This window comes from Microcaecilia unicolor, chromosome 2 (genome assembly GCF_901765095.1).
Source record: "Microcaecilia unicolor chromosome 2, aMicUni1.1, whole genome shotgun sequence".
Lineage (NCBI taxonomy): Eukaryota > Metazoa > Chordata > Amphibia > Gymnophiona > Siphonopidae > Microcaecilia > Microcaecilia unicolor.
Window position 1 is genome coordinate 279,604,264 of NC_044032.1, and position 24,153 is coordinate 279,628,416.

The window sequence follows — 24,153 nt, forward strand, 5'->3', positions numbered from 1 at the left end:
CTGCGTACGCCTTGTAGCGCTATAGAAATGCTAAATAGTAGTAGTAGTACTTCCCACTCATCTGGACTGGACTGATGTGGAGAGATGATGAATAAGGACAAGTTATGTTGCTAATTTTGTTTCCTTGAGTCCATATAGACCAGTCCAGAACTCAGCTCATGAAAACTCGTGTCCATTTCATTTTTTGGCCAAATATTCAGGAAGAAGAATTAGGTGGTATGCCTTTGTTTTACTTCCATGTGTCCCTTTTCATAATAATCATATTAATTCTGGCATGGTGAATCAATTGCTGCCTTAGTTGATAGGTGTTCCAACTACTTTCTGCGGGGTAGTTAAGAGAGTAAAGTTTTTAAGTTGCTTGGTTATAGAAACATTGGCTAGTTGTAAACTGCACAGGACTTTTTAGGGTGATTCCATCACATCAGTGGTTCTCAGTCTCCATCTGCTGGTAGGAGAGCATAAACCCATGCATCTGGACTGGTCCGGAGGGATTCAAGGAAAGGAAATTAGCAGGTAAACCCTAATTTCTCCTTTCTCGACAAAAGTTTAAAAAATATATTTCCAATGGACCAATAAGATTAGTTCCCTTCTTGACTAATTGTGATGTGATGTAAGTTTAACCTCCTCACCCACACACCCTTCCTCCAGTGCCAAGTTTTATGGTAGAAAGCTATTGTAGGTAATCTCATCAGTATGTAGATTCTCTTTTCAGGAATTGGGAAAGGGGATAGGTTGGAAACCAATTTTTACTGAGTGTAGTGTGATGGTAACGTTGAAATCCCTGCCCCTTATAATTTACAGTGATGTGCTCTCTTTTATGCTGGCACAAGAAGGGATGAGTTGGGAGAAATATTATTTTCATTTCGTAGCAATTCATGCCCAGGAGTATATTTTACATGCATATGATGGAGAAATTAGGCCTTACTTGCTAAGTTTCTTTCCTTTAGTCCCTCCGGACTGGGCCAGACGCTTAGGTTTACACATTTCTAACCAGCAGATAGAGGCTGTGAACTACTGACTTCATAGTGAGTCTATAAGTACCGTGTGCAGTTCCTGGGCAGTCAGTAATTTCATACCAAAGCAGATGAAAGTCAACCATATATCTCAGAAGAAGAATACTAACCCTTAACAGCAACTGAACAACTTCAAATAAAACAAGTCAGTCTCCCCGAGGAACCTTTATCTCTTCCAAGTGTCATTACCAGCCTCCCTCCTAAAAAGAGAGCTTGTCCTGGTAGTATTGTTGGACAGGGCTTGCACTGCCTTTCCTTGTACTACCTGCTTTAGAGCCAACAGAGCCAGACACATCGCCTTGTGCTCCAACCTCTCTATAGACCACCAAACTTCTCTGGTGTCCAGAGGTCCTGTGCCCATCTTGTCCAGTCAATGGGCTCTCCAGCCCTTGAGGTTGGTGTCTGTTGTGATCACTGTCCACTCTAGGGTCCCTAGCCTCTTGCTTTACACTAGATTGGAGGTTTGAAGCCATCACTCTAAACTCTTCCTCGCCTCTCTGTGAAACAGAAGTCTCATCGCATATGGGAGATCACCTCAACAGCAGATCCTCCTGTAGCAGATGCATGTTTGCCCTGGCCAATTGTATCACTTCCAGTATTGCTGCCATGGATCCCAATGCATGCAAATAATCCCAAGCTTGCAGTAATCTGCTGTAGAAGGGACCTTGGATCCTGCGCCTGCAACTTCTGTACCTTTGCTCATGGAAGGAACACTCATCCCTGTCGAGTGTCCACACCAGTTATTCTGTTACCCGAGAGGGATTGAGTTTGCTCTTGGAAGGATTGACCACCGAAATTCAACCTCTCTAGGAAGTGCACCATGCATGCTGTGACTCGCTTTTCTGAAATAACTTTGCCCAAAGGAGGAAATCCTCCAGATACAGATATTCTAAGATTCCCTTTTTCCATAACGCTACCACTAACATCACCTTGGAATAGGTTCTCAGTGCCTAAGAAGGCAAAATGAAGGAATCTGACATCTCTGGTATATTGGAATGTGCAATTATGCTTCGTTTAAGTCCAAATGACAAGGGAACTCCATGAAATAGTCTGGCACCAATACACTCCATTGTGTAACTGCCTCTGATGACCTTGAGAACCCACTGGTCCTTACCTCCAGCAACTACTAGAAGTTGAACCCAGACACTTTCATTGAGTCCCCATGGACTATCCCTAGGCTCCTGTTGTTGACTCCCAGCAACCTCACTGCCCCCCTCCCCCACCTCTTGACTCCTCTCAGGGAAGAAGCAGAGCAGTTCCACTGGTAAGGAGCCCTTTCACCTTTTTTGTTTTGGGCTGATCTCCACAGCACTTAAAGGGTTTCCTCCTGCACTGGCTAGGGAAGCTGAGACAGATCAATTTTCAATGAGCTGGAAAAGAAACAGGGTATGGGGGACCTGGCCAATCGGGTGTAATACCTTCAAGAGAAAACTACAGAATCTGCAGGACTCTGAACTGCCTTGATTTTTTTTTTTTTTTTTTAGGTATTCTATTAGATAATTTATTTTTTATCAACACCCCCAAACCACAGTGGGGACCTGATAGCTAAACACCTCCCTACCTGGCTTTACCAGACTGCACAAGCTTACTCACATCTACTGTCTGCTGGAGGCTGCAGAGAGTACTTGTAGTCTCACTCTGAAGTCAGTAGTTCTCTTCATCTGCTGGTAGAAGTGTGTAAACCCAAGTGTCTGGACTGGAGGTGTGCGCAGGGACGGGGACAACGGGAAACCTGCAGAAATCCGTGGGGATAGAAACATAATGATGGCAGATAAGGGCCAAATGGCCCATCAAGTCTGCTCTTCCTCAGTAACCACTAACTCCTCCTTTTCCTAAGGGGGTTCCACATGCCTGTCCCATGCTTCCTTAAAAGTCATTACTACCGTGGGGATGATTCAAAAGTGAATGGGGATGGGAGGAGATGGGGACCAGATTGTCTCCATGCATTCCTTGACTCGGAAACTTGACACCAACACTCAGCTTAAAAAAAATAACTGAAAGAGGAACTCACCTTGATGAAAATTGATGCATGTGTTCAGTAATTTTGACAAAATGGAAGACCACTAATAAGCTGATGAAAATATTTGTTTTAAATGTTTTAGCAGAGTATAATCTCCACCGTGCTAGTCTCATCTGTGTGACTGATAATGCAGCTAATTTGAAAGCAGCATTTCAAGATGAAGCCTAGATGGGTTATACAAGTTATAATCTCAGTCTTGTACTCTCTCATGGACTCCAGCCATTACAAAATTGTTAAAAAAAAAAGGGTGGAACAAGTACCATAGACAGACTGTGAACACCAACAGCAGATCAAGCTGTAGTTGAGGTGCAGCCAATTCCTGACCCACCAAAAAAATGTCCAAAATGAGAAAACTCAGATGCAGATTTTTTTTTTTTTAAATAGACTTATTCAAGAGGCAGGAAACTGCTTCTGTGATTGAAGTGGATGCATACATATCAAGCTTGGACAAAGAATTCTGCCTGTCTCTTACTACCTACTGGCAACAGAGATCCCATGTGTGGGTGAAACTGACACATGTTGCCTGTTCCCTGCTTGGAACTCCTGCCACCAGCACATCATCAGAATGTTCTTTTCAGTTTCAGGATGAACAATTGAGGAACGTAAAATTGAACTGAACCTCTGGCTCTGTAGATGGGTTATTATTTTTACATAGTTTGAAGGGATTGTTTTCTCACAGTCTATGCTAATAAATAATATGGTGGGGGGGTTGTATATTTTTAACAATGTTATGCCTATTCTTATGTTAAATTTTAACAAGGTATAGGATGCATTTTATGTTTTGCTTGAATTTACAAGATCTTTTAAATGTGGATTTGGTATGGGGACGGTGAGAGGGGTCAGTACCAATATAATAGGGACGATGTGGGGGACAGAAAATAATTGACTGGGGATGGTATCAATATGATGGGGGTGGGGATCAGATTATATCCCTACTAGCCGTTAAACCCGTAAAAACGGGCGAGTATTGCAGCCCTCCTCTCTCCCCTGGCCTCACCCTGTCCACCGATCCTCCCCTCCATATCCAGCAACCCTCCTCTTTCCCTTGGCCTCCTCCCATGTCCAGAAACCCTCCTCTCCCCCCTGCCCTCCCCCCATGTCCAGTTACCCTCCTCGCCGCTGCTCCCGCCCCCCTCCGTGCTGGACCCCCTGCACTGACCTGACAGCACCTCTCACCTCCATGTGAAAGCGCTACAGGCAGCAGCAGATCGCTCTGTTGCTGCCTGCAGCGCTTCCACACGGAGGTGAGAGACGCTGTCAGGTCAGTGCAGGGGGCCCGATATGGAGGGGGGCGGGAGTGGAGGCAGGGATGAGGGGGGGGGGGAGGGTGGAGGTTGGTTCGCGCGATGTTAGTTTCCAGGCGGCGGCAGCGGCATCCGACAGTCCGACTCCGTTTCCCTCTCTGTTCCGCCCTCTGACATCATGACGTCTTGACGCGAGGGCGGGATAGAGAGGGAAGTCTGTACTGCACATTTGCAGGTGAGTCAGTCACTTGCCGTTTATATGTTTGATGCACACCTCTAGTCTAGAGGGATATTAAGGAAGCACACTTTACCCATTGAGGGTTTGTACTTAAGTCTTCAGGTGCAAGGTGTGGAATATTTCCTGCATCTTGGGTTTATCATAAATGCTGTAACAGGTCTCATTTCAGATGACAGCTCACCAGGTGTTACCCAGGAGGTTTGGAAAGCTATCTATTAATTACCACTTGTTTTTACTTTTAGTTATAAATATTTTCCGAGGCTGGATTACAAGCTCTTTGATCGGCCCAAAGACTTAACACACCGTTTCAATGGTCACATGCCCACAAGCCGGGCTTCCAGCAGCTCACCGTTCATAGCCAAGAGGACCAAACAGGTAAGAACTACCTGCTTAACACTTTTGGGTGTAAAGAGGGAGCCCCTTCTTCCTCCTGGTTTCTACCTGCCCCCTTTCCCAGTATTTCCTTAGCCTTGAAAAGTTGACAGCTTACTGTTGGGAGGAGATTTACTACCTGAGAAAAAATAAAGAAATCACTAACATGGCCCACATGTCTCTCTGCCTGAAATATATTTTCTGCTGGTGAGATCGGTGGCAGCTCTTGCAGTAATTTATTTAAAACTAAGCAGTTTCCCTGTATAGTACATAGTTTTGTGCTGCCTTAGAACTTTACTCATAACATGCTTATGCGTCAGTGCTTCCCCTCCATCCTACAACCATCACCACACCCCACTGCAAAAGCATGTGTTCAGAAAATATGTCTGATCAGTGTGCTGCAGGTGCTGCCTATCAAACGTTTGTTTTGCTGATGTTTTAGAACTGTTCATAACATTTTTGTTTTAAATTTTAGCTGTAACAAGCTAAAGTCCTCTTATTCCCTCTATTCCCTTCCCCAGGTATTAGTCAAAATCAGCAGCAAATTCTTCTTAACAGGCTTAGAGTCTGCTGGAGAGCAGCATATAATGCTAGAAGTCCTAGTGCTGGGTAATATTGCACTCCAGTTCTGTTTTTTGCTCTTGCCTGGTGCTTCTGGACTGGTTTGTCCTCTGTTTGAGAGCACACTTTTTTTTTTTTTGCAAGGATCTCTGCATAAGAGTAGCAGTCTTATTTTTACATTGTTTTTTTACTTTCAGGAGACAAAAACATCTCATAAATTAGCCAGAAAATATTACAGCAACCCACCACAGTGGGCCAAATGCCTGTTCAGCCACTGTTACAGCTTGTGGTTCATCTGCCTACCGGCCTACGCTAGTGCTTCTCATCCCAAGGCCAGGGCCCTGCAGCAGGCCTATGATGTGCTAGTGAAGATGAGAATGACAGAGGTGGAGCCCCTGGATGAGGTGAGTTGTGTAGCTAGGTGTGCACACAATGCCTTTTAATGACACCATATATCTAATTTCACTTCTCTGCAAAACCCCTTCTATCTTATTCCTCTCAGTATGTCCTCCTAGCGTGTCAGGTAAATGTCCTCTATGGTATTTTGTCTCACATCGCTTGCTGTACCAGGGATGTAGCCAGATGCTCTGGGTGGGCCTGGGCCCAAGATGGGTGACCCTGCCATGCCATTGTAACAGGAGACAAGAGGCAAATGGTTCCAGAGGCATGACAGCTTTTATTAGCTAGCTGACACAGTACTAAGTTCAGACTCAGGATACTGTGCCCCGAGCGTCACCTGACACTCGTTCTTATACACTCTTATCAGTAGTCATGCGCAGTTACAGACAGAGGATCTTACACAAAACCCAGGAAACGAAACTTATCTTTGGCTTTGCACACAACCCTCTATTTCCAACACTGGTCTCTAGTCTATTCACAGTTATTTGGCATTGCATATACCATATAAGGCAATATACTGATAAGCTGCACAAGTTCCAGCTGGTTTCTGCTATCTGGTTACAGCTGCTTCCTCTGAGCTACTGTCAGCTTGCAAGCCTTACATTTCAGAAAAGGCACAGACGGAGAGAAAATGTATTTCACAGAAAAAGCAAAGTTAATGGCTGCCATGTTACAAGTTACAGCTTCTTTTACCTAAGCACAATAGATTGTCCTTTACAGCAAAATCTAACTCTAGTATAAACTGACTCCAGTTTCAGCAAAACAGTCAAGCTACCCCCCCTACATTCCCCCCTTTGATACTTTATCAATTGTCCAAGTGAAAAGTATCACAACAACGGAGGTGGTGTAAATGTAGAGAAGTTCAAGAAGTGATGGCCCTAAGATTCCTTTCGTGGCCGTTGAGTTCTTCACCGGGGTTGAGACGAAAGGTCCCTATTGGACGCTCCCCCCTTTGTAACCGGTCTTTGCCAGGAAAGGTGTAGATGGCCCAGAGGGCAAGTTGTGCACAATATCTGGAAAAATACAAAAGAGGTTAGGTTAGTAGGGGAGAGTGGAGGTATGGTGGAATGTTGCTGAAGTTAGGGATCATCCTCAGAGGAATCAAGATCCACATCTACTGACAGCAGGGAAGAATACATCTGGAGACACATAATTTGCAGAGCTGTGCGCTGGTCAGCAATACGTTCCATAGCCCTGCGAGCAAAAGATAAAACACATGGAAGTAAACAGGGTAAGAATACAAGGCCCCCAAACAGACAGACACCGAAAAATATTAATTTATTCCACCATGTGCCCCCAAAGAGAGAATCCCAACAAGCATAGATGTCCATCTCTGGACGGGAACATGTGCAAGCTTTCTAATGTCATTAGCTATATTTAGTACCGCAGCTGCAGTATCATCAATGTTCAGGCAACATTTGGAAGTATTCCACTTCCCACAGACCCCGCCTTCTTCCGCAAGAAGGTAAGGCTTCGTTACATCTGGGAGTCCAAGTGCTGGGGGGGATACAAGGGCTGTTTTCAAATCAGCTAGGGCCCTCAATTCGTGTTTTTCCCACTGGAAGGTTTGGGCCTCGGGTTCAGGCCCTTTCAGTTTGGTATACAGGTCTTGGGGCAAAACAGCGAAATTAATGATCCAGATCCGGCAGTATCCGACTGCCCCCAGTAGCGCACGCAGTTCTTTTTTATTTGCAGGAATGGATTGGTTGCGGATAGCTTGGGTACGGGGTGTACCGAGCCTTCGGGTTCCTTCTCGGAGGCGAAATCCCGGGTACGCGACTTCGATGTCGCATATCTGTGCCTTCTTTCGGCGGGCTCGGTACCCTAGGGCTTCCAGGGTTGTCAAGAGGTAAAGGGTAGCTTCTGCACAGTCCGTGTACGTTTCCCGGGCCACCAACAGGTCGTCTACATACTGGACGACAGGCCCGTACTCGTACTGTACCACGTGGTTTGGGCTGGCACTTGGGCTAAAATGGAGTAGGGATTAGGTACAAGAGCAACGATACCCACAACCTGATTATTGACTTTCCTCAAGTCCTGAACTGGTCGGTACTCGGGGGTTCCTGGCTTCTGGTAGATTTCAAGACTCCCTGTTGAGGGAGTTTCTGCAAATGCGGGGGTTTCTTCAGGGAGATGGATGAGGATTAGGTTCAGGAGGGTAGGGTTCTTGACAGGCTTTCTTGGCTGCCTCGTCCGCACGCCGGTTGCCCCGGACTATGGAATCGTCTTCCCTGTGTGGGCCCTACAGTGCATCACAGCGACTTTTCTTGGCTTCCACACAGCTTCTAGCAGGTGACAGATTTCAGTGGCATTTGCAAGCCGCTGTCAAGAACCCTCAGGCGAATACTACACAATCAACAGGTCACCCACGTACTGGACAACTGGTCCATATTCGATCTGGCACATCATCAGATCTCTGGCGGGTTGCTATGTCGAGCTGCATAGGGTATACTGTGTGTGGGACTGGATGAACTTTAGGATCTCCTGTTGAGACTCATGGAGCTATACAGTCTAAAACCTGGCTATTGTCCTCGTCATCAGGCTCTTCGTACTGGTACATGGTCTTTGTCAGGGTGGCATCAATGAGTCTTTGGAATAGACCACGAATGCATGGTATACAGCAGCATCTACATGTTACCAATATAGCTGCAGCCACAGCAACAGAAGTCAATATTGAAGTAATCAGGCTACTCCAATTCCCAAACCAATCTTCCATCCATTTGGTAAATAGGTCATCAAAGCCTGAGTTCTCTGCCAGTTCTTTTGATAAGGCTGTCAGTCCGGCCAATGCCTTGGTAATACTTCCATCAGGGGCTGTATTGTTTAGGATATATACACAACAAATTTCTCCAACATCTGGAAAACCTTGCCTTTTTCCCGCCAGTAACATGTCCAGCGCTAATCAATTCTGCCATTTCATCATTTAAGTGGCTTCCAGTTGTTCAGCAATCTCTTTCCTCAACAAACTTCTGTTAGTTATAGTAAATGTAGTTGATACATTAATTGTTATTGGATACCCCTTAAGACAACCTGGTGTATGTGGGACAAATTATCTGTTAGGTGTTACTGCCCTCCATTTTGTGTGGAATGGATTCTGGCAGGTGTACACACTTCCTGTGCCACACTTGTGGAAGATGGAGTCTGAAAGAGGTTTCCACACATCCACCAATCATCTTGGGAATTATTTTTTTCCTCTGTCTGTCAGTCAAGGTCCTAATTGCTTTCCTCCCTTCCAGGCATCTGAAAGGATTCCACACTGTTATCTCAGTCAATTGGTCACGTGGGTCATCTGGTTCAGGTGTAGAGGCTCTCATTTCGACCCTAAATTCTCGCCCGGGTTATTATTTTCTTCACCGGCGTTGAGGTTAGGGTTCCTATTGAAGCACCTCCCCTTTGTAGCCGGACTTGCCCTTGCGAGAAGTTGGTCTACTCTGGTTGCCTAATCTCAGCTCCGTGTTCTGCTACCTTCTTGCAGTGTGACAGGTGTTCAGCAAGTTGTTCAGCAGTGAGGGACTCAGGAGTACTTGGTATGGACCTTGCCAGCGAGGTGAAGCCCAATTTTTCTCTTGATGACATTTCTTAGGACTTCGTCTCCTACTGGGACCCTTCCAAGCTTAATAAGTTCAGGAGCTGTGGACCGAAGAGCCCTACTGACCAACAACAGAAAAGAAAAGTCAGAATGGAGGCGGTAAGGGATAGCCCCCCCCCCCCCCCCCCCCCCCCACCAATGGGTTTGTGTGTAAACAATTTCAGACAACTAACAGTGCGTTCACAAATGTGGGAGTAATACAAAAATAGATCCTCTTTTTTATCAACAAAACAGTTGCTAGCAAGGCAGTGAGAATGACAAAAAGTGAAATAAATGAAAACTCTAGAACCGTAAGTCCCCAATAATCAATATGAAGGGGATATACACAATATCACAACATTTAGGATGAAGTATGGCTTTACAGATAGCAGACTTCAGGTATCTAAAGCAGGAAGTATGATTCCAAGGTTTGTGTGTGCAGGGTCTTCAGACTGACCTGGAATGACATTAGACAGAAAAACTTCTTTGTTAGTTAACATTTTCTTCATATTTGTTGTTAGTGATTTCTCCGCCCCCTCATGACTCTTTTCCAATGAGGCAAGCTGAGGGATCACACACTGCTAATTTCTGCCATTATCTTCCTCAATCTGCGTTGCGTTTGAAAATTCCAATAGTTCAATGGTTCCTCAAGTCAATAGTCACACATATTCAATTCAGTAAAAGGCATAGTTAAAACCTACAGTATTGTTACAGTAACAGTATAATAAAGATAACATGCTATGCAAACGCGAAACTGCTATTATAAAAATGCAAACTCGCATACTTCCCTCCTGTTGAGACATGGCTTAGCCCATGGCTCATTAATAGTGATGTCTGAGGATATATTCAAGGGAAAGGGACTGATCAGGAGGCCTTTTACCCCTCGGGTATCTTGTTTTGCAACATGAGACAATACATAAGATACCATAGAAGTATGTATAGAAACAATATCAGACAGGAAACATTCAGTGGTTTCAGAGGTGTTAAGACTGATGGTGCTTATACCTAGTAAGCAAAAAGAAATCATTACAATTGAAAATGTATCAGTATTTTAAGATTAAACAATGGCAGTGGTTGGGCCTGCTTCAGGAATGGTGAGACAACAGGCCTAACACAATGGCAGCGAAGACTAGTGCTGTCAGTGATCATGGTTCAAATGATGTCATGTCCTGCCCGTCAACTAAGGTGAAAGGACAATTTGATGAACCTGAAAAAACAAGGAAAATGACTCCAAACAATAAATCAATTCATCAGAGTAAGGCCTCTATGTAGGCCTCAGGGCATAAAGGATAATAATTCACTCAATATCTGGTCAAATCCTTAACAAAATACCATTGGCTCAATTCTATACTCAGATTTTATGCTTCTATTGATAGGTAATACAGAATAAAATGAATTGCTATTCTGGCCTATCCCAAAAAGTATAGTCCTGTTGAAACACTTCTACATATGTTCACTTCCACAGACCTTCTAACTAACTTACAGTGTACTTTCGTAGCACATAAACATGCACTCCTGCCATGTGGTTATTCACACTGCTTACACAACTTGCACATTGGCAGTAAATAACTTTTACAAGCTTCAAACATCACAGTAACCGTGCACATAAAATGACCTAAGAATGACTGGGAACTTGCTTCCATCTTCTTCACAATGTGATTCCCTATGATTTAAAACTTACATTTAGATCTTTATCATGGTACACCTCACCTCTCTGGACAACCAGGTTTAAGCGTCCAGCTAAAATCATGAGACATATGATTTATGAAGAAAAGTTAGAACAAGGATGATGTCAGCAAAGTAGGCAGGTGCCTAGAAATGTTCTATAGCAGCACAAAGCATTCTCATTCAAGGTACATTAACAACTTCTTAATCTGAGCATTCAGCTAAATTCCTTTACCCTGGAGGGGGCAATATCTCTGGAGTCACAATTGCCCAAGGTAAAGTAACACAGATATATATATTTATCACAAGCATGATGAATTAAACACATTAAGTAGTTTAGTAGACAAACGGTTCCTTGCATAAATCACATTATTAAAACAAAAGTCTGTAATTGTGAGTCTTGTCTGTCTGCCCTGGTTTAGACCGCAAGCTCCTTTGGGCAGGGACTGCCTCTTTTTTTTTTTTTTTTTTCTTTCCCAAAGCAACTTGTGCATGTAATACACACAAAGATCAGCAGAGGGAGCAAGTCATCAATAAAAGAAAGAAGAGTGACATCATAAGCAAACAACTGAACACTGAAACAACGAAAATCCACATGAAACCTAAAACTTATCTCTCTGAAATCTCAATTACCTGGGGTACAGAACATACACGTGGGATATTTCACTAGACAAACATTTATTGTGCAAATCCTACTGAGGTAGGTACAGAGAATAGGCAAGAAATAGTCTGCAAGTCTCATGAATAACTTAGGAATTTGCATCCCTCCTCTGCAGTGGAGGAAAACAAATTTAGTGCAATACAATTAAGCAGCTGTGATTTGCACTGCCTACGAGACTCATAAGGTTTGCATAAAAGGCAAAGGAATCATGGCTGCAAGCAGCTGATATGTCCCTGAAGAAAAGCACAAACTGGACCCCTTTTTTTTTTTTTTTTCCCGAATACAGGGTTTGTTTAAAGTGAATGTATCTGTGCAGAAGCGGGGAGGAAACAAGATCTCTCGGTAACTTTGACATAAGTTACAAATCTGAGTTTTAAAATCCAATGTTCTCCGAGGACAAGCAGGCTGCTTGTTCTCACTGATGGGTGACGTCCACGGCAGCCCCTCCAATCGGAACACTTTCTAGCAAAGTCCTTTGCTAGTCCTCGCGCGCCGATGCGCACCGCGCATGCGCGGCCGTCTTCCCGCCCGAACCGGCTCGTGCCAGCCAGTCTTCTTTTGACCGCGCTCGGTACGGTCGTGTTTCGCCGTTCGCGCCCCGAAAGTTGACCTCGCGCGTCGTTTTTGGACTTCGCTTAAAAAAAAAAAAAAAAGGTGTCGGAAGGAGACCTTTTCGGTCTGTTCCCCTTCCTGTATTTCTAGTTTTGTCCCGGTAAGTTTTCTTTCGTCGTCGGGGTAGGCCCTATTTAGGCCTCGGTTCGAAGTTTTCTTCTCCCTTTTTTTTGTGGTGCCATTTTCGCCATTTCGAGTTTTGATCTCGCCGGCGCGATTTTTCCGCCCATGACATCGAAGTCTTCCAGCGGCTTCAAGAAGTGCACCCAGTGCGCCCGGGTAATCTCGCTCACTGACAGGCACGCGTCGTGTCTTCAGTGTCTGGGGGCTGGGCACCGCCCGCAGGCCTGTAGTCTGTGTTCTCTTTTGCAAAAGCAGACTCAGGTAGCGAGATTGGCCCAGTGGAACGTTTTGTTCTCGGGCTCTTCGTCGGCATCGGCACCGGGAGTATCGACTGCATCGACGTCGTCGGCGCCCGGACCTTCATCCTCGCCCCCGAGTGCATCGAGGCATCGGCCCTCTGCATCGGGGCCGAGACATCGGAGGGCTGCGTCGGCGTCGGTGGTACCGAGACCTCCTCGTCTGCTGATGTCGTCGGACGGTGGTGCTTCGTCTGGAGTGCAGGTGAGGGCTGTCCATTCCCCTGCTGGTGGCGGTGAGCCTTCGGGTGGGTCTCCCCCTACCCTGAGGGCTCCTGCGGTACAGTCCTCCCCCCGAGACCGACCTCCTTCGGCCTCGGCCCCGATGAAGCGACGGCTGGATTCGACGTCCTCCTCGTCAGTGCCGGGAAGCTCCGGTGACATGCTTCGTCCCAAAAAGTCGAAGAAGCATCGTCACCGGTCCCCTTCCCGTGTCGGCACCGAGAGCTCTGGGTCGCCGAGGGAGTCGGCACCCAGTAGGCATCGGCACCGAGAGGACCGCTCGCCCTCTGTTCAAGAGGTGTCGGTGCGCTCCCCTTTGGACAGCCCAGAACAGCCTCCACGCCCGGAACAGATTCTGACATCGACACCTGCATCGGCTTCCATGTCTTTTTCTACAGCCGCTCTGCACGAGAGTCTCCGGGCCGTTCTCCCAGAGATCCTGGGAGAACTGTTGCGCCCTACCCCTCCGGTACCGAGGGTGCTTGCGCCACCGGTACCGTCGAGCGAGGCGCCGGCTGGCCCATTGCCCGGGGTGAGGTCTCCGACATCGGTGCCGCTTGCGGTACCGACTGAGGTAGCCTCCCAGGAAGGCTCCCCGACTACGTCGGCGGAGGGAGCTTCGCCGGTGCGGGCGAGGGAGTCTACCTCTCGACGTTCCCACCGTGGCCGTGGTTCCACGGAGTTGAGCCGGGCACGGCTGCAGACACAGGTCCGTGAACTTGTGTCTGACACCAATGGTGAGGCCTCGTGGGAAGAGGAAGAGGACATCAGATATTTCTCTGACGAGGAGTCTGAGGGTCTTCCTTCTGATCCCACTCCCTCTCCTGAAAGGCAGCTTTCTCCTCCCGAGAGTCTGTCTTTCGCTTCCTTTGTCCGGGAGATGTCTACGGCCATCCCCTTCCCGGTGGTTGTGGAGGATGAGCCCAGGGCTGAAATGTTTGAGCTCCTGGACTATCCTTCTCCACCTAAGGAAGCGTCCACAGTACCCATGCATCATGTCCTAAAAAAGACATTGCTGGCGAACTGGACCAAGCCTCTAACTAATCCCCACATTCCCAAGAAGATCGAGTCCCAGTACCGGATCCATGGGGACCCAGAGCTGATGCGCACTCAGTTGCCTCACGACTCTGGAGTTGTGGATTTGGCCCTAAAGAAGGCCAAGAGTTCTAGGGAGCATGCTTCGGCGCCCCCGGGCAAGGACTCTAGAACCTTGGACTCCTTTGGGAGGAAGGCCTACCATTCTTCTATGCTCGTGGCCAAAATTCAGTCCTACCAGCTCTACACGAGCATACACATGCGGAACAATGTGCGGCAGTTGGCGGGTTTGGTGGACAAGCTCCCCCCCTGAGCAAGCCAAGCCATTTCAGGAGGTGGTCAGGCAGCTGAAGGCGTGCAGAAAATTCCTGGCCAGAGGGGTGTATGACACCTTTGATGTTGCGTCCAGGGCCGCTGCTCAAGGTGTGGTGATGCGCAGACTCTCATGGCTGCGTGCCTCCGACCTGGAGAATAGAATCCAGCAGCGGATTGCGGACTCGCCTTGCCGTGCGGATAATATTTTTGGAGAGAAAGTCGAGCAGGTGGTAGAGCAGCTCCACCAGCGGGACACCGCTTTCGACAAGTTCTCCCGCCGGCAGCCTTCAGCCTCTACCTCTACAGGTAGAAGATTTTTTTGGGGGAAGGAAGACTGTTCCCTACTCTTCTGGCAAGCGTAGGTACAATCCTCCTTCTCGACAGCCTGCGGCCCAGGCTAAGCCCCAGCGCGCTCACTCTCGTCAGCAGCATGCGACTCAGCAAGGCCCCTCGGCTCCACAGCAAAAGCAAGGGACAGGCTTTTGACTGGCTCCAGCAGAGCATAGCCGACATCCAAGTGTCAGTGCCGGGCGACCTGCCAGTCGGAGGGAGGTTGAAAGCTTTTCACCAAAGGGGTGGCCTCTCATAACCTCCGATCAGTGGGTTCTCCAAATAGTCCGGCAAGGATACACCCTCAATTTGGCCTCAAAACCTCCAAATTGTCCACCGGGAGCTCAGTCGTACAGCTTCCAGCACAAGCAGGTACTTGCAGAGGAACTCTCCGCCCTTCTCAGCGCCAATGCGGTCGAGCCCGTGCCATCTGGGCAAGAAGGGCTGGGATTCTATTCCAGGTACTTCCTTGTAGAAAAGAAAACAGGGGGGATGCGTCCCATCCTAGACCTAAGGGCCCTGAACAAATATCTGGTCAAAGAAAAGTTCAGGATGCTTTCCCTGGGCACCCTTCTCCCCATGATTCAGGAAAACGATTGGCTATGCTCTCTGGACTTGAAGGATGCCTACACACACATCCCGATACTGCCAGCTCACAGACAGTATCTGCGATTTCAGCTGGGCACACGTCACTTCCAGTACTGTGTGCTACCCTTTGGGCTCGCCTCTGCGCCCAGAGTGTTAACGAAGTGCTTGGCTGTAGTAGCAGCGGCACTTCGCAGACTGGGGGTACACGTGTTCCCATATCTCGACGATTGGCTGGTGAAGAACACATCCGAGGAAGGAGCCCTGCAGTCCATGCAGATGACTATTCGCCTCCTGGAGCTACTGGGGTTTGTGATAAATTATCCAAAGTCCCACCTTCTCCCAGTGCAGAACCTCGAATTCATAGGAGCTCTGCTGAACTCTCGGACGGCTCGCGCCTATCTCCCAGAGACGAGAGCCAACAACTTGTTGTCCCTCGTCTCGCGGGTGCGAGCGTCCCAGCAGATCACAGCTCGGCAGATGTTGAGATTGCTGGGCCACATGGCCTCCACAGTTCATGTGACTCCCATGGCCCGCCTTCACATGAGATCTGCCCAATGGACCCTAGCTTCCCAGTGGTTTCAGGCTACTGGGGTTCTAGAAGACGTGATCCACCTGTCCACGAGTTTTCTCAAATCCCTGTATTGGTGGACCATTTGGTCCAATTTGACTCTGGGACGTCCTTTCCAAATTCCTCAGCCACAAAAAGTGCTGACCACGGATGCGTCTCTCCTGGGGTGGGGAGCTCATGTCGATGGGCTCCACACCCAAGGAAGCTGGTCCCTCCAGGAACGCGATCTGCAGATCAATCTTCTGGAGTTACGAGCGGTCTGGAACACTCTGAAGGCTTTCAGAGATCGGCTGTCCCACCAAATTATCCAAATTCAGACAGACAACCAGGTTGCCATGTATTACATCAACAAGCAGGGGGGCACCGGATCTCGCCCCCTGTGTCAGGAAGCCGTCAGCATGTGGCTCTGGGCTCGCCGTCACGGCATGGTGCTCCAAGCCACATATCTGGCAGGCGTAAACAACAGTCTGGCCGACAGGTTGAGCAGGATTATGCAACCTCACGAGTGGTCGCTCAATTCCCGTGTAGTGCGACAGATCTTCCAGGTGTGGGGCACCCCCTTGGTAGATCTCTTTGCATCTCGAGCCAACCACAAAGTCCCTCAGTTCTGTTCCAGGCTTCAGGCCCACGGCAGACTGGCATCGGATGCCTTCCTCCTGGACTGGGGGGAGGGTCTGCTGTATGCTTATTCTCCCATACCTCTGGTGGGGAAGACTTTGTTGAAACTCAAGCAAGATCGAGGCACCATGATTCTGATTGCTCCTTTTTGACCGCGTCAGATCTGGTTCCCTCTTCTTCTGGAGTTGTCCTCCGAAGAACCGTGGAGATTGGCGTGTTTTCCGACCCTCATCACACAGGACGAAGGGGCACTTCTGCATCCCAGCCTCCGGTCCCTGGCTCTCACGGCCTGGATGTTGAGAGCGTAGACTTTGCCTCTTTGGGTCTGTCAGAGGGTGTCTCCCGCATCTTGCTTGCTTCCAGGAAAGATTCCACTAAGAGGAGTTACTTCTTTCTATGGAGGAGGTTTGCCGTCTGGTGTGACAGCAAGGCCCTAGATCCTCGCTCTTGTCCTACACAGACCCTGCTTGAATACCTTCTGCACTTGTCTGAGTCTGGTCTCAAGACCAACTCTGTTAGGGTTCACCTTAGTGCGATCAGTGCATACCATTGCCGTGTGGAAGGTAAGCCGATCTCAGGACAGCCTTTAGTTGTTCGCTTCATGAGAGGTTTGCTTTTGTCAAAGCCCCCTGTCAAGCCTCCTACAGTGTCATGGGATCTCAATGTCGTTCTCACCCAGCTGATGAAACCTCCTTTTGAGCCACTGAACTCCTGCCATCTGAAGTACTTGACCTGGAAGGTCATTTTCTTGGTGGCGGTTACTTCAGCTCGTAGAGTCAGTGAGCTTCAGGCCCTGGTAGCCCAGGCCCCTTACACCAAATTTCATCATAACAGAGTAGTCCTCCGCACTCACCCTAAGTTCTTGCCAAAGGTTGTGTCGGAGTTCCATCTGAACCAGTCAATTGTCTTGCCAGCATTCTTTCCCCGTCCTCATTCCTGCCCTGCTGAACGTCAGCTGCACACATTGGACTGCAAGAGAGCATTGGCCTTCTATCTGGAGCGGACACAGCCCAACAGACAGTCCGCCCAATTGTTTGTTTCTTTTGATCCCAACAGGAGGGGAGTGGCTGTGGGGAAACGCACCATATCCAATTGGCTAGCAGATTGCATTTCCTTCACTTACGCCCAGGCTGGGCTGGCTCTTGAGGGTCATGTCACGGCTCATAATGTTAGAGCCATGGCAGCGTCGGTAGCCCACTTGAAGTCAGCCACTATTGAAGAGATTTGCAAAGCTGCGACGTGGTCATCTGTCCACACATTCACATCTCATTACTGCCTGCAGCAGGATACCCGACGCGACAGTCGGTTCGGGCAGTCAGTGCTTCAGAATCTGTTCGGGGTTTAGAATCCAACTCCACCCTCCTAGGCCCATGTTTGTTCTGTTCCAGGCTGCACTCTCAGTTAGTTGGTAAATTTTTTTAGGTCAATCTCAGTTATGTCCTCGCCGTTGCGAGGCCCAATTGACCATGGTTGTTGTTTTGAGTGAGCCTGGGGGCTAGGGATACCCCATCAGTGAGAACAAGCAGCCTGCTTGTCCTCGGAGAAAGCGAATGCTACATACCTGTAGAAGGTATTCTCCGAGGACAGCAGGCTGATTGTTCTCACAAACCCGCCCGCCTCCCCTTTTGGAGTTGTGTCTTCCCTTCTCTTTGTCTTGCTACATATGAGACTGGCCGGCACGAGCCGGTTTCGGGCGGGAAGACGGCCGCGCATGCGCGGTGCGCATCGGCACGCGAGGACTAGCAAAGGACTTTGCTAGAAAGTGTTCCGATTGGAGGGGCTGCCGTGGACGTCACCCATCAGTGAGAACAATCAGCCTGCTGTCCTCGGTAATACTTTCTACAGGTATGTAGCATTCGCTTTTTAGCTTTTGGGGTGTGGGATACCTTCTGTGGTTTTCTTTACATTCTTTAGGGACTATGGTCAGTAAATGAACACGATACCATAAACCTCACAGTAAATTACAACAGATGCAATGTGCTTTGAACCCAAGTGCAGCATGGAGCTATAAGAATACAAATGTTAAATCTAATGTAATAAAAGAGAAACAAAGTGAGGCCACCCAGGCAGTTGCCTAGAAGGGCACTGGGATAGCACAAAATCCTGGTATACAAGGTATATAAAATTTGTAATAACTACACAATCCAAAAACTCAGCTAAATAATTCCTATTTATTTCTCTTTTTTTTTTCCCCCCTTATCCTCAGAAAATGCCGTCATGCACCTTTCAGTAAATCACAAAGTTGAAAGTTAACATAGCGTGACAAAAACAGCTGGATGAAAATCAAGGCTGCATTCCTGAAGGGAGGCTTTATATCTAATCTCCGTAATACTATACCCATAAGACTTAAAGAAAAGCATGAATTGTCATACCCTTTTTAACAACCAGATTCAAGAAAAAATAAACAACATTATCCCCAGCAACGAAATCCTGGTGCTGCATATACAAAGCTTGTACCGTCTGCTGTAGAATACATAGTTCTCCTGTTCCAGAGAAACAAAATCTTATCTCTCTATATAAAAGGCAACGCGTCAAAACGTCATGACGTCAAGGGCGGAGCTATAACACTCGAGGGCCGAAATGCGAGGCGAACGCGAACCCCGAACAAGTAACGCAAGTAGCTCCGAGGGAGGGGGCCCCTTGCTAGCGTCCGTTTCATTGCACTCAGAAACGGGCATTTTTTCCTAGTATCTTATAATAACTTCTAACATGATGCAACAGTTAAGTTCCCATCAAAAGGGTCATATCACTCTGTTAATGTGCACACGGAGTAATTATTTCCTCAAGCCCACTCACACCACCGGCTGTGGTCTTATGAGTGGGTCCCAAACCCCGGACTGCTTTTACTCTATAGCAGCCTGAGACAACAAAAAAAACCTGCACTCCTCAGCTGCTGAACAGTTTATCTGGTTCTCAAGCACGTTATCTAAGCACATTCCATTCTACAGCTTATGCAGCTGTGTACACAAGGTCATGGAATCTGCAGTTCAGAGAAGCCTGAGAATCTACATTTAGTTCAGAAATAGAAAGAATGTGCCCGTCACACTCTTTCACACAACGGGAAACCTGTCCTCCCGGTTTCCCTCCCGAAGCCTAGTGGGTTTCAGGACCTAGTCCCTACTGACACTGACTAAGGGGTTGATCAAGCCCCTCTCCAACCCTTACTGGGTCGGTCTACTGCCCAGAGTATACTCGCCTGTCCGCTGTCTTCGGGCGTGGCCTGCAGTCGCGCAGGAAAGGTGTCTTGCCGGAACCTCACAGCCCCACTGCCAGCCAGCCAGTGTCGGTCAGTCCTCCGTCCGGGTGGACACTGAACTCAGTGGTGGCCACTCTCCACCCGTTGGGGGGAGCTGACCTCCCTGGCACAACCGTGCAGTGGGGGAGGGGAAGAATATAATCCGTTTCCCTTTTGTCGTCCTGCCGCGGTCGCCAGAAATGTAACAGGAGACAAGAGGCAAATGGTTCCAGAGGCATGACAGCTTTTATTAGCTATCTGACACAGTACTAAGTTCAGACTCAGGATACTGTGCCCCGAGCGTCACCTGACACTCGTTCTTATACACTCTTATCAGTAGTCATGCGCAGTTACAGACAGAGGATCTTACACAAAACCCAGGAAACGAAACTTATCTTTGGCTTTGCACACAACCCTCTATTTCCAACACTGGTCTCTAGTCTATTCACAGTTATTTGGCATTGCATATACCATATAAGGCAATATACTGATAAGCTGCACAAGTTCCAGCTGGTTTCTGCTATCTGGTTACAGCTGCTTCCTCTGAGCTACTGTCAGCTTGCAAGCCTTACATTTCAGAAAAGACACAGACGGAGAGAAAATGTATTTCACAGAAAAAGCAAAGTTAATGGCTGCCATGTTACAAGTTACAGCTTCTTTTACCTAAGCACAATAGATTGTCCTTTACAGCAAAATCTAACTGTAGTATAAACTGACTCCAGTTTCAGCAAAACAGTCAAGCTGCCCCCCCTACACCATGGTTCTTCCCTCACCCACATGTCATGTGGTCTCTCAACCCCCCCCCCCCCCCCAACATACCTTTTAAATAGCAGATCTTCACTGGCAGCAACAACGACTGATACACACTGCTCATTCTGGCCCCACAGCCTGTCCTCTAATGCAGCTTCGCTTTCCACGTAGCTGGGAGTACATCAGAGGGAAAACTGTGAGGCCAGTGTGAGCAGTGTGTATTAGTTGCTGCTGGCGAAGATCTGCTATTTAAAAGGTACACAGAAGGGAATGTTGTTGGGAGTTTTTGGCTAGCGGGGCTTGGGGATCCCTGCCAGCCACATCATAGGTGTGCTGCTACTGGTGGGCCTGGGCCCACCCTTGGCTATGCCACTGTGCCGTACAGACTTGCAACAGTTGTTAAGAGGTGATATTGACACTAGTGTTGACTGGCATGCCCCTTCTGTTATTGCAGCACTCTGGACTCAGCCTCCCTATGAATGCAGATTAGTAGTTGACCCTTATGTGAAGTGTGCCCTCCCAATGGTCCATATTGTATGTCTCAAGGGATTTCTAGGCAAGGTCTCCTCTAAATCTTGGCCACCTACTGTTTAGATCCAAAGACTCTGCAAATAATGTTGACCTTGATGTTAGTAGTGTGGTTGCTAGAGATAAAGTGAAGCAGGTAGCAGAAGTAAGATGGCCAGTAGAGGGGGTGTTGGTGTCTGTGAACTAATCTTCCCTGGTTTACCCTGTTGCTGATATTTAATGTTGTTCTTGATTGTCTCAGGTCTGCTATAGAGTTGTGATGCAGTTGTGTGGCCTTTGGAGCAACCCTCTTCTAGCACTGAAGGTTCTCTTTGAAATGAAAAATGCTGGAATACAACCTAATGCCATAACCTATGGTTATTACAACAAGGTAGGTATGACTGGTACAGTGGGCCCTCTTTTGCAGCCCTAGATACCATTGAACTGAATTAGCAAGGGTTTGTTTCATGTATAAACTGCCACTACGTCCTGTTCTTCAGCTGGGATGATGCTGCCTGCTTTTCCCTTGCTGAGCCCACTGGGATATTACTACATCCTTCCTTTTTTGTCTGTGCCAGGATACAGCAGATTCTTGGTGGCAATATGTGACCTGGTAGGTGGCCCCTGTCAGACAACTTCAGTAGCAGTCTTCAGTGGAAGGTTCTTTAACTGCAATTATAAAATGATATGCAGTTTCATTTTTTAAAAAACCTATTTTTTTATTTGAGCGAATACAGTACTTGCTGTAATATACAGAGCATAAAGACAGCTCCTGCAGGATATATATATATATATATATATATATATATATATATACCTGCACCTGAAGTACCTTACCTGAAAGGTCCTGTTTTTGGAGGTGATCACTTAGCACGCAGGGTCAGAGAGCTACAAGCCTTAGTAGCTGATCCCCCTTAAATTAAGTTTAACAAAGTGGTTCTATGCATGTGTCCTAAGTTCCTTCCTAAGGTAAGTTCCTAAGTTCCATCTTAACCAGTTCTGTTAACGTTTTTTCCAAAGCTGCATGCCCATCAAATTGAACATGCACTGCATACTGTGTACTGCAAGAGAGTATTGGCCTTCTATCTGGAGTGGACTAAACCCCATGGAAAGTCCACCCAACCTTTTCTTTCTTTTCACCCAAACAGGATTGGGGCTGCCATCAGTAAAAGCACTATCTCGAATTGGCTGGCAGACTGCATCTCCTTTACTTATGCCCAAGCTGGGCTGACTGTGGAGGATCATATCATGGCTCATAATGTCAGAGCCATGTTGGTATCGGTTGCCCACTTAAGGTCCACCTCAGTAGTTTAGTTTATTGGCATTTGCTATACCAATGTAGATTTCAAAGTACACATTCATATCTCATTACTGTCCAGAACAGAACTCCTGTAGTAACAGCTGGTTGGGTCAGACAGTCCTTCAGAATTAATTTGGGGTCTAGAATCCAACTTCACCCCCCCCCCCCCCCCCCCAGGCTCATCTGTTTCTGTTCCAGGCTGTCAAATCCAAACAAGAAAATTCTTAATGTTCACTATTGCTCATTTGATTAGGGTCCTGCCTGTTGCAGACCCCAGTTATTTCCCCTTTTCTTTTAAGACAGCCTAGTAGTTAGGGATTTCCTTCGTTGAGAACACTACTACATTCTTCTTTTTTATCAGAGAAAGCAAACTTACTGACCTGTAGCAGATGTTCTCAGAGGTCAGCAGGGTGAGTATTCTCACTGTCCTGCCCACTTTCCTTGGAGTTGAATTCTGTTGAATCAGACTGAGCTAGTCCCATACAGCAGTAATGCATGCATGGTGAGCTGCTTACAAACACTTCCGGAATAGACACTGGGGACTGTGTTTTGCGCCAGACTCCTTTGGATAATGTCACCCATCAGTGAGAATACTCATTCTGCCTGCAGTCCTTGGAGAACAGCTGCTACAGGTGAGTAATTTTGTTTTCTGCCCTGTTGCAGAGAACTGCTGTAGAAGACTTTAAGCTGAGCACAACATGGGAATGTGAACATCAAGTCTGAGTAGTCATCGAAAGATTAGCTGCTGCTTCTGCAGCAGGAGCAGAACAGCCAACAGTTACCATAACCCCCGCCCCCCCCCCCCCCCAAATAAATAAAATCCCTGTTAATCTACTGGACCCCCAATCCCCCGCCAATCTATCCCAGAAAGGAATGGAGGATTGGGTGGATGGGGAAGTGCCAGAAGCTAGAAGTTGGTCCCCCCTCCCCCTGGATATAATTCCTGCCATGTACAGGGCTTTCTGTTTGAGGAAGACTAGTGGCTCTGAGGCTCTAGCCCTAGCAGTGTTGGGTGAAGGGGTCATTCTTCTCCTTAGCAGAGGAGGAGGAGAAATTTCTGGATTATGGCTCATTCTATTCTGAGAAGCAATTCTGCAGGGTGAGGGTCAGGTTCAAGAGGGCCCATGAACTGAGGATCCCTGAGTAGAGGAGGTTTCTTCAGCCCTTAGCTTCAAGGAGGAGCAGCCAATGCCTTAGCCTTGGAAGGTGGATCCTTTGGTGAATGGCACTCGGAAATCTTTTCTCATGTATCAAGATATCAGCAGTGTCATCCAGGTTCAGTAGAAGGCTCTCTACTCTCCTTTCAAGATGGTGCGATCCATGGCACAGTTGTATCCCATCCTGGAACAGGATAGGGAGTTGTGCTGTCCTACGTTAGATATGGTGGTCTCAGAGGTTACTAAGAAGACCACTGTACTGTTCTAGGCAAGTATAGTGTAGCTAAACAGCCAGTTTAAACCATCCTCAAGTAGCAGCTTTACCAGTAGACTCAGTTCTTAAACAAATCTTCTTTATTGTAGTACATAGAATAAACAAAGAAAATCAAACTTACAGTTCAGTTGCTTAGAAGAGAATTGTTGCCTTCTGTATATAGAGTCTGTATCTAGCCACCCCAGAGGCAAGGAGATGGCCGGAAAAGCTGTAATACTCAAAGAAAATAAGAGATAGAAACTCAGGGTAAATAAAGGGGGAATGACGTAGGGAAATGGTGAAAACTCTTGATGGAATTATAGTAGATTAAGGAGGGATCAGCCCCTAGAACAGCTAGCAAGAACTGGGCTCTCACACACCCCTCAGGGACAGAGAGGGAGGGCTGGCTCTAGCTCAAAACTAAGAGCCAATAGGAAAGGGAAATGGGACTTGATATACCACCTTTCTGTGGTATTTTGCAACTACAATCAACGCAGTTTACA

The 24,153-nt window shown here is 47.4% G+C and overlaps 1 protein-coding gene across 3 annotated transcripts in view; it reads left to right on the plus strand.

Moving 5' to 3' along the window:
- The window catches only part of DENND4C (DENN domain containing 4C), a 300,829-nt gene that overhangs the window by 164,035 nt on the left and 112,641 nt on the right, over nucleotides 1-24,153 (plus strand). For all 3 annotated transcript variants that reach the window (XM_030194208.1, XM_030194207.1, XM_030194209.1), the window contains exons 17-19: nucleotides 4,758-4,890; nucleotides 5,646-5,852; nucleotides 21,203-21,331. In XM_030194208.1, coding sequence (XP_030050068.1) covers nucleotides 4,758-4,890; nucleotides 5,646-5,852; nucleotides 21,203-21,331 — 469 coding nt within the window. The remainder of the gene's footprint in view (nucleotides 1-4,757; nucleotides 4,891-5,645; nucleotides 5,853-21,202; nucleotides 21,332-24,153) is intronic.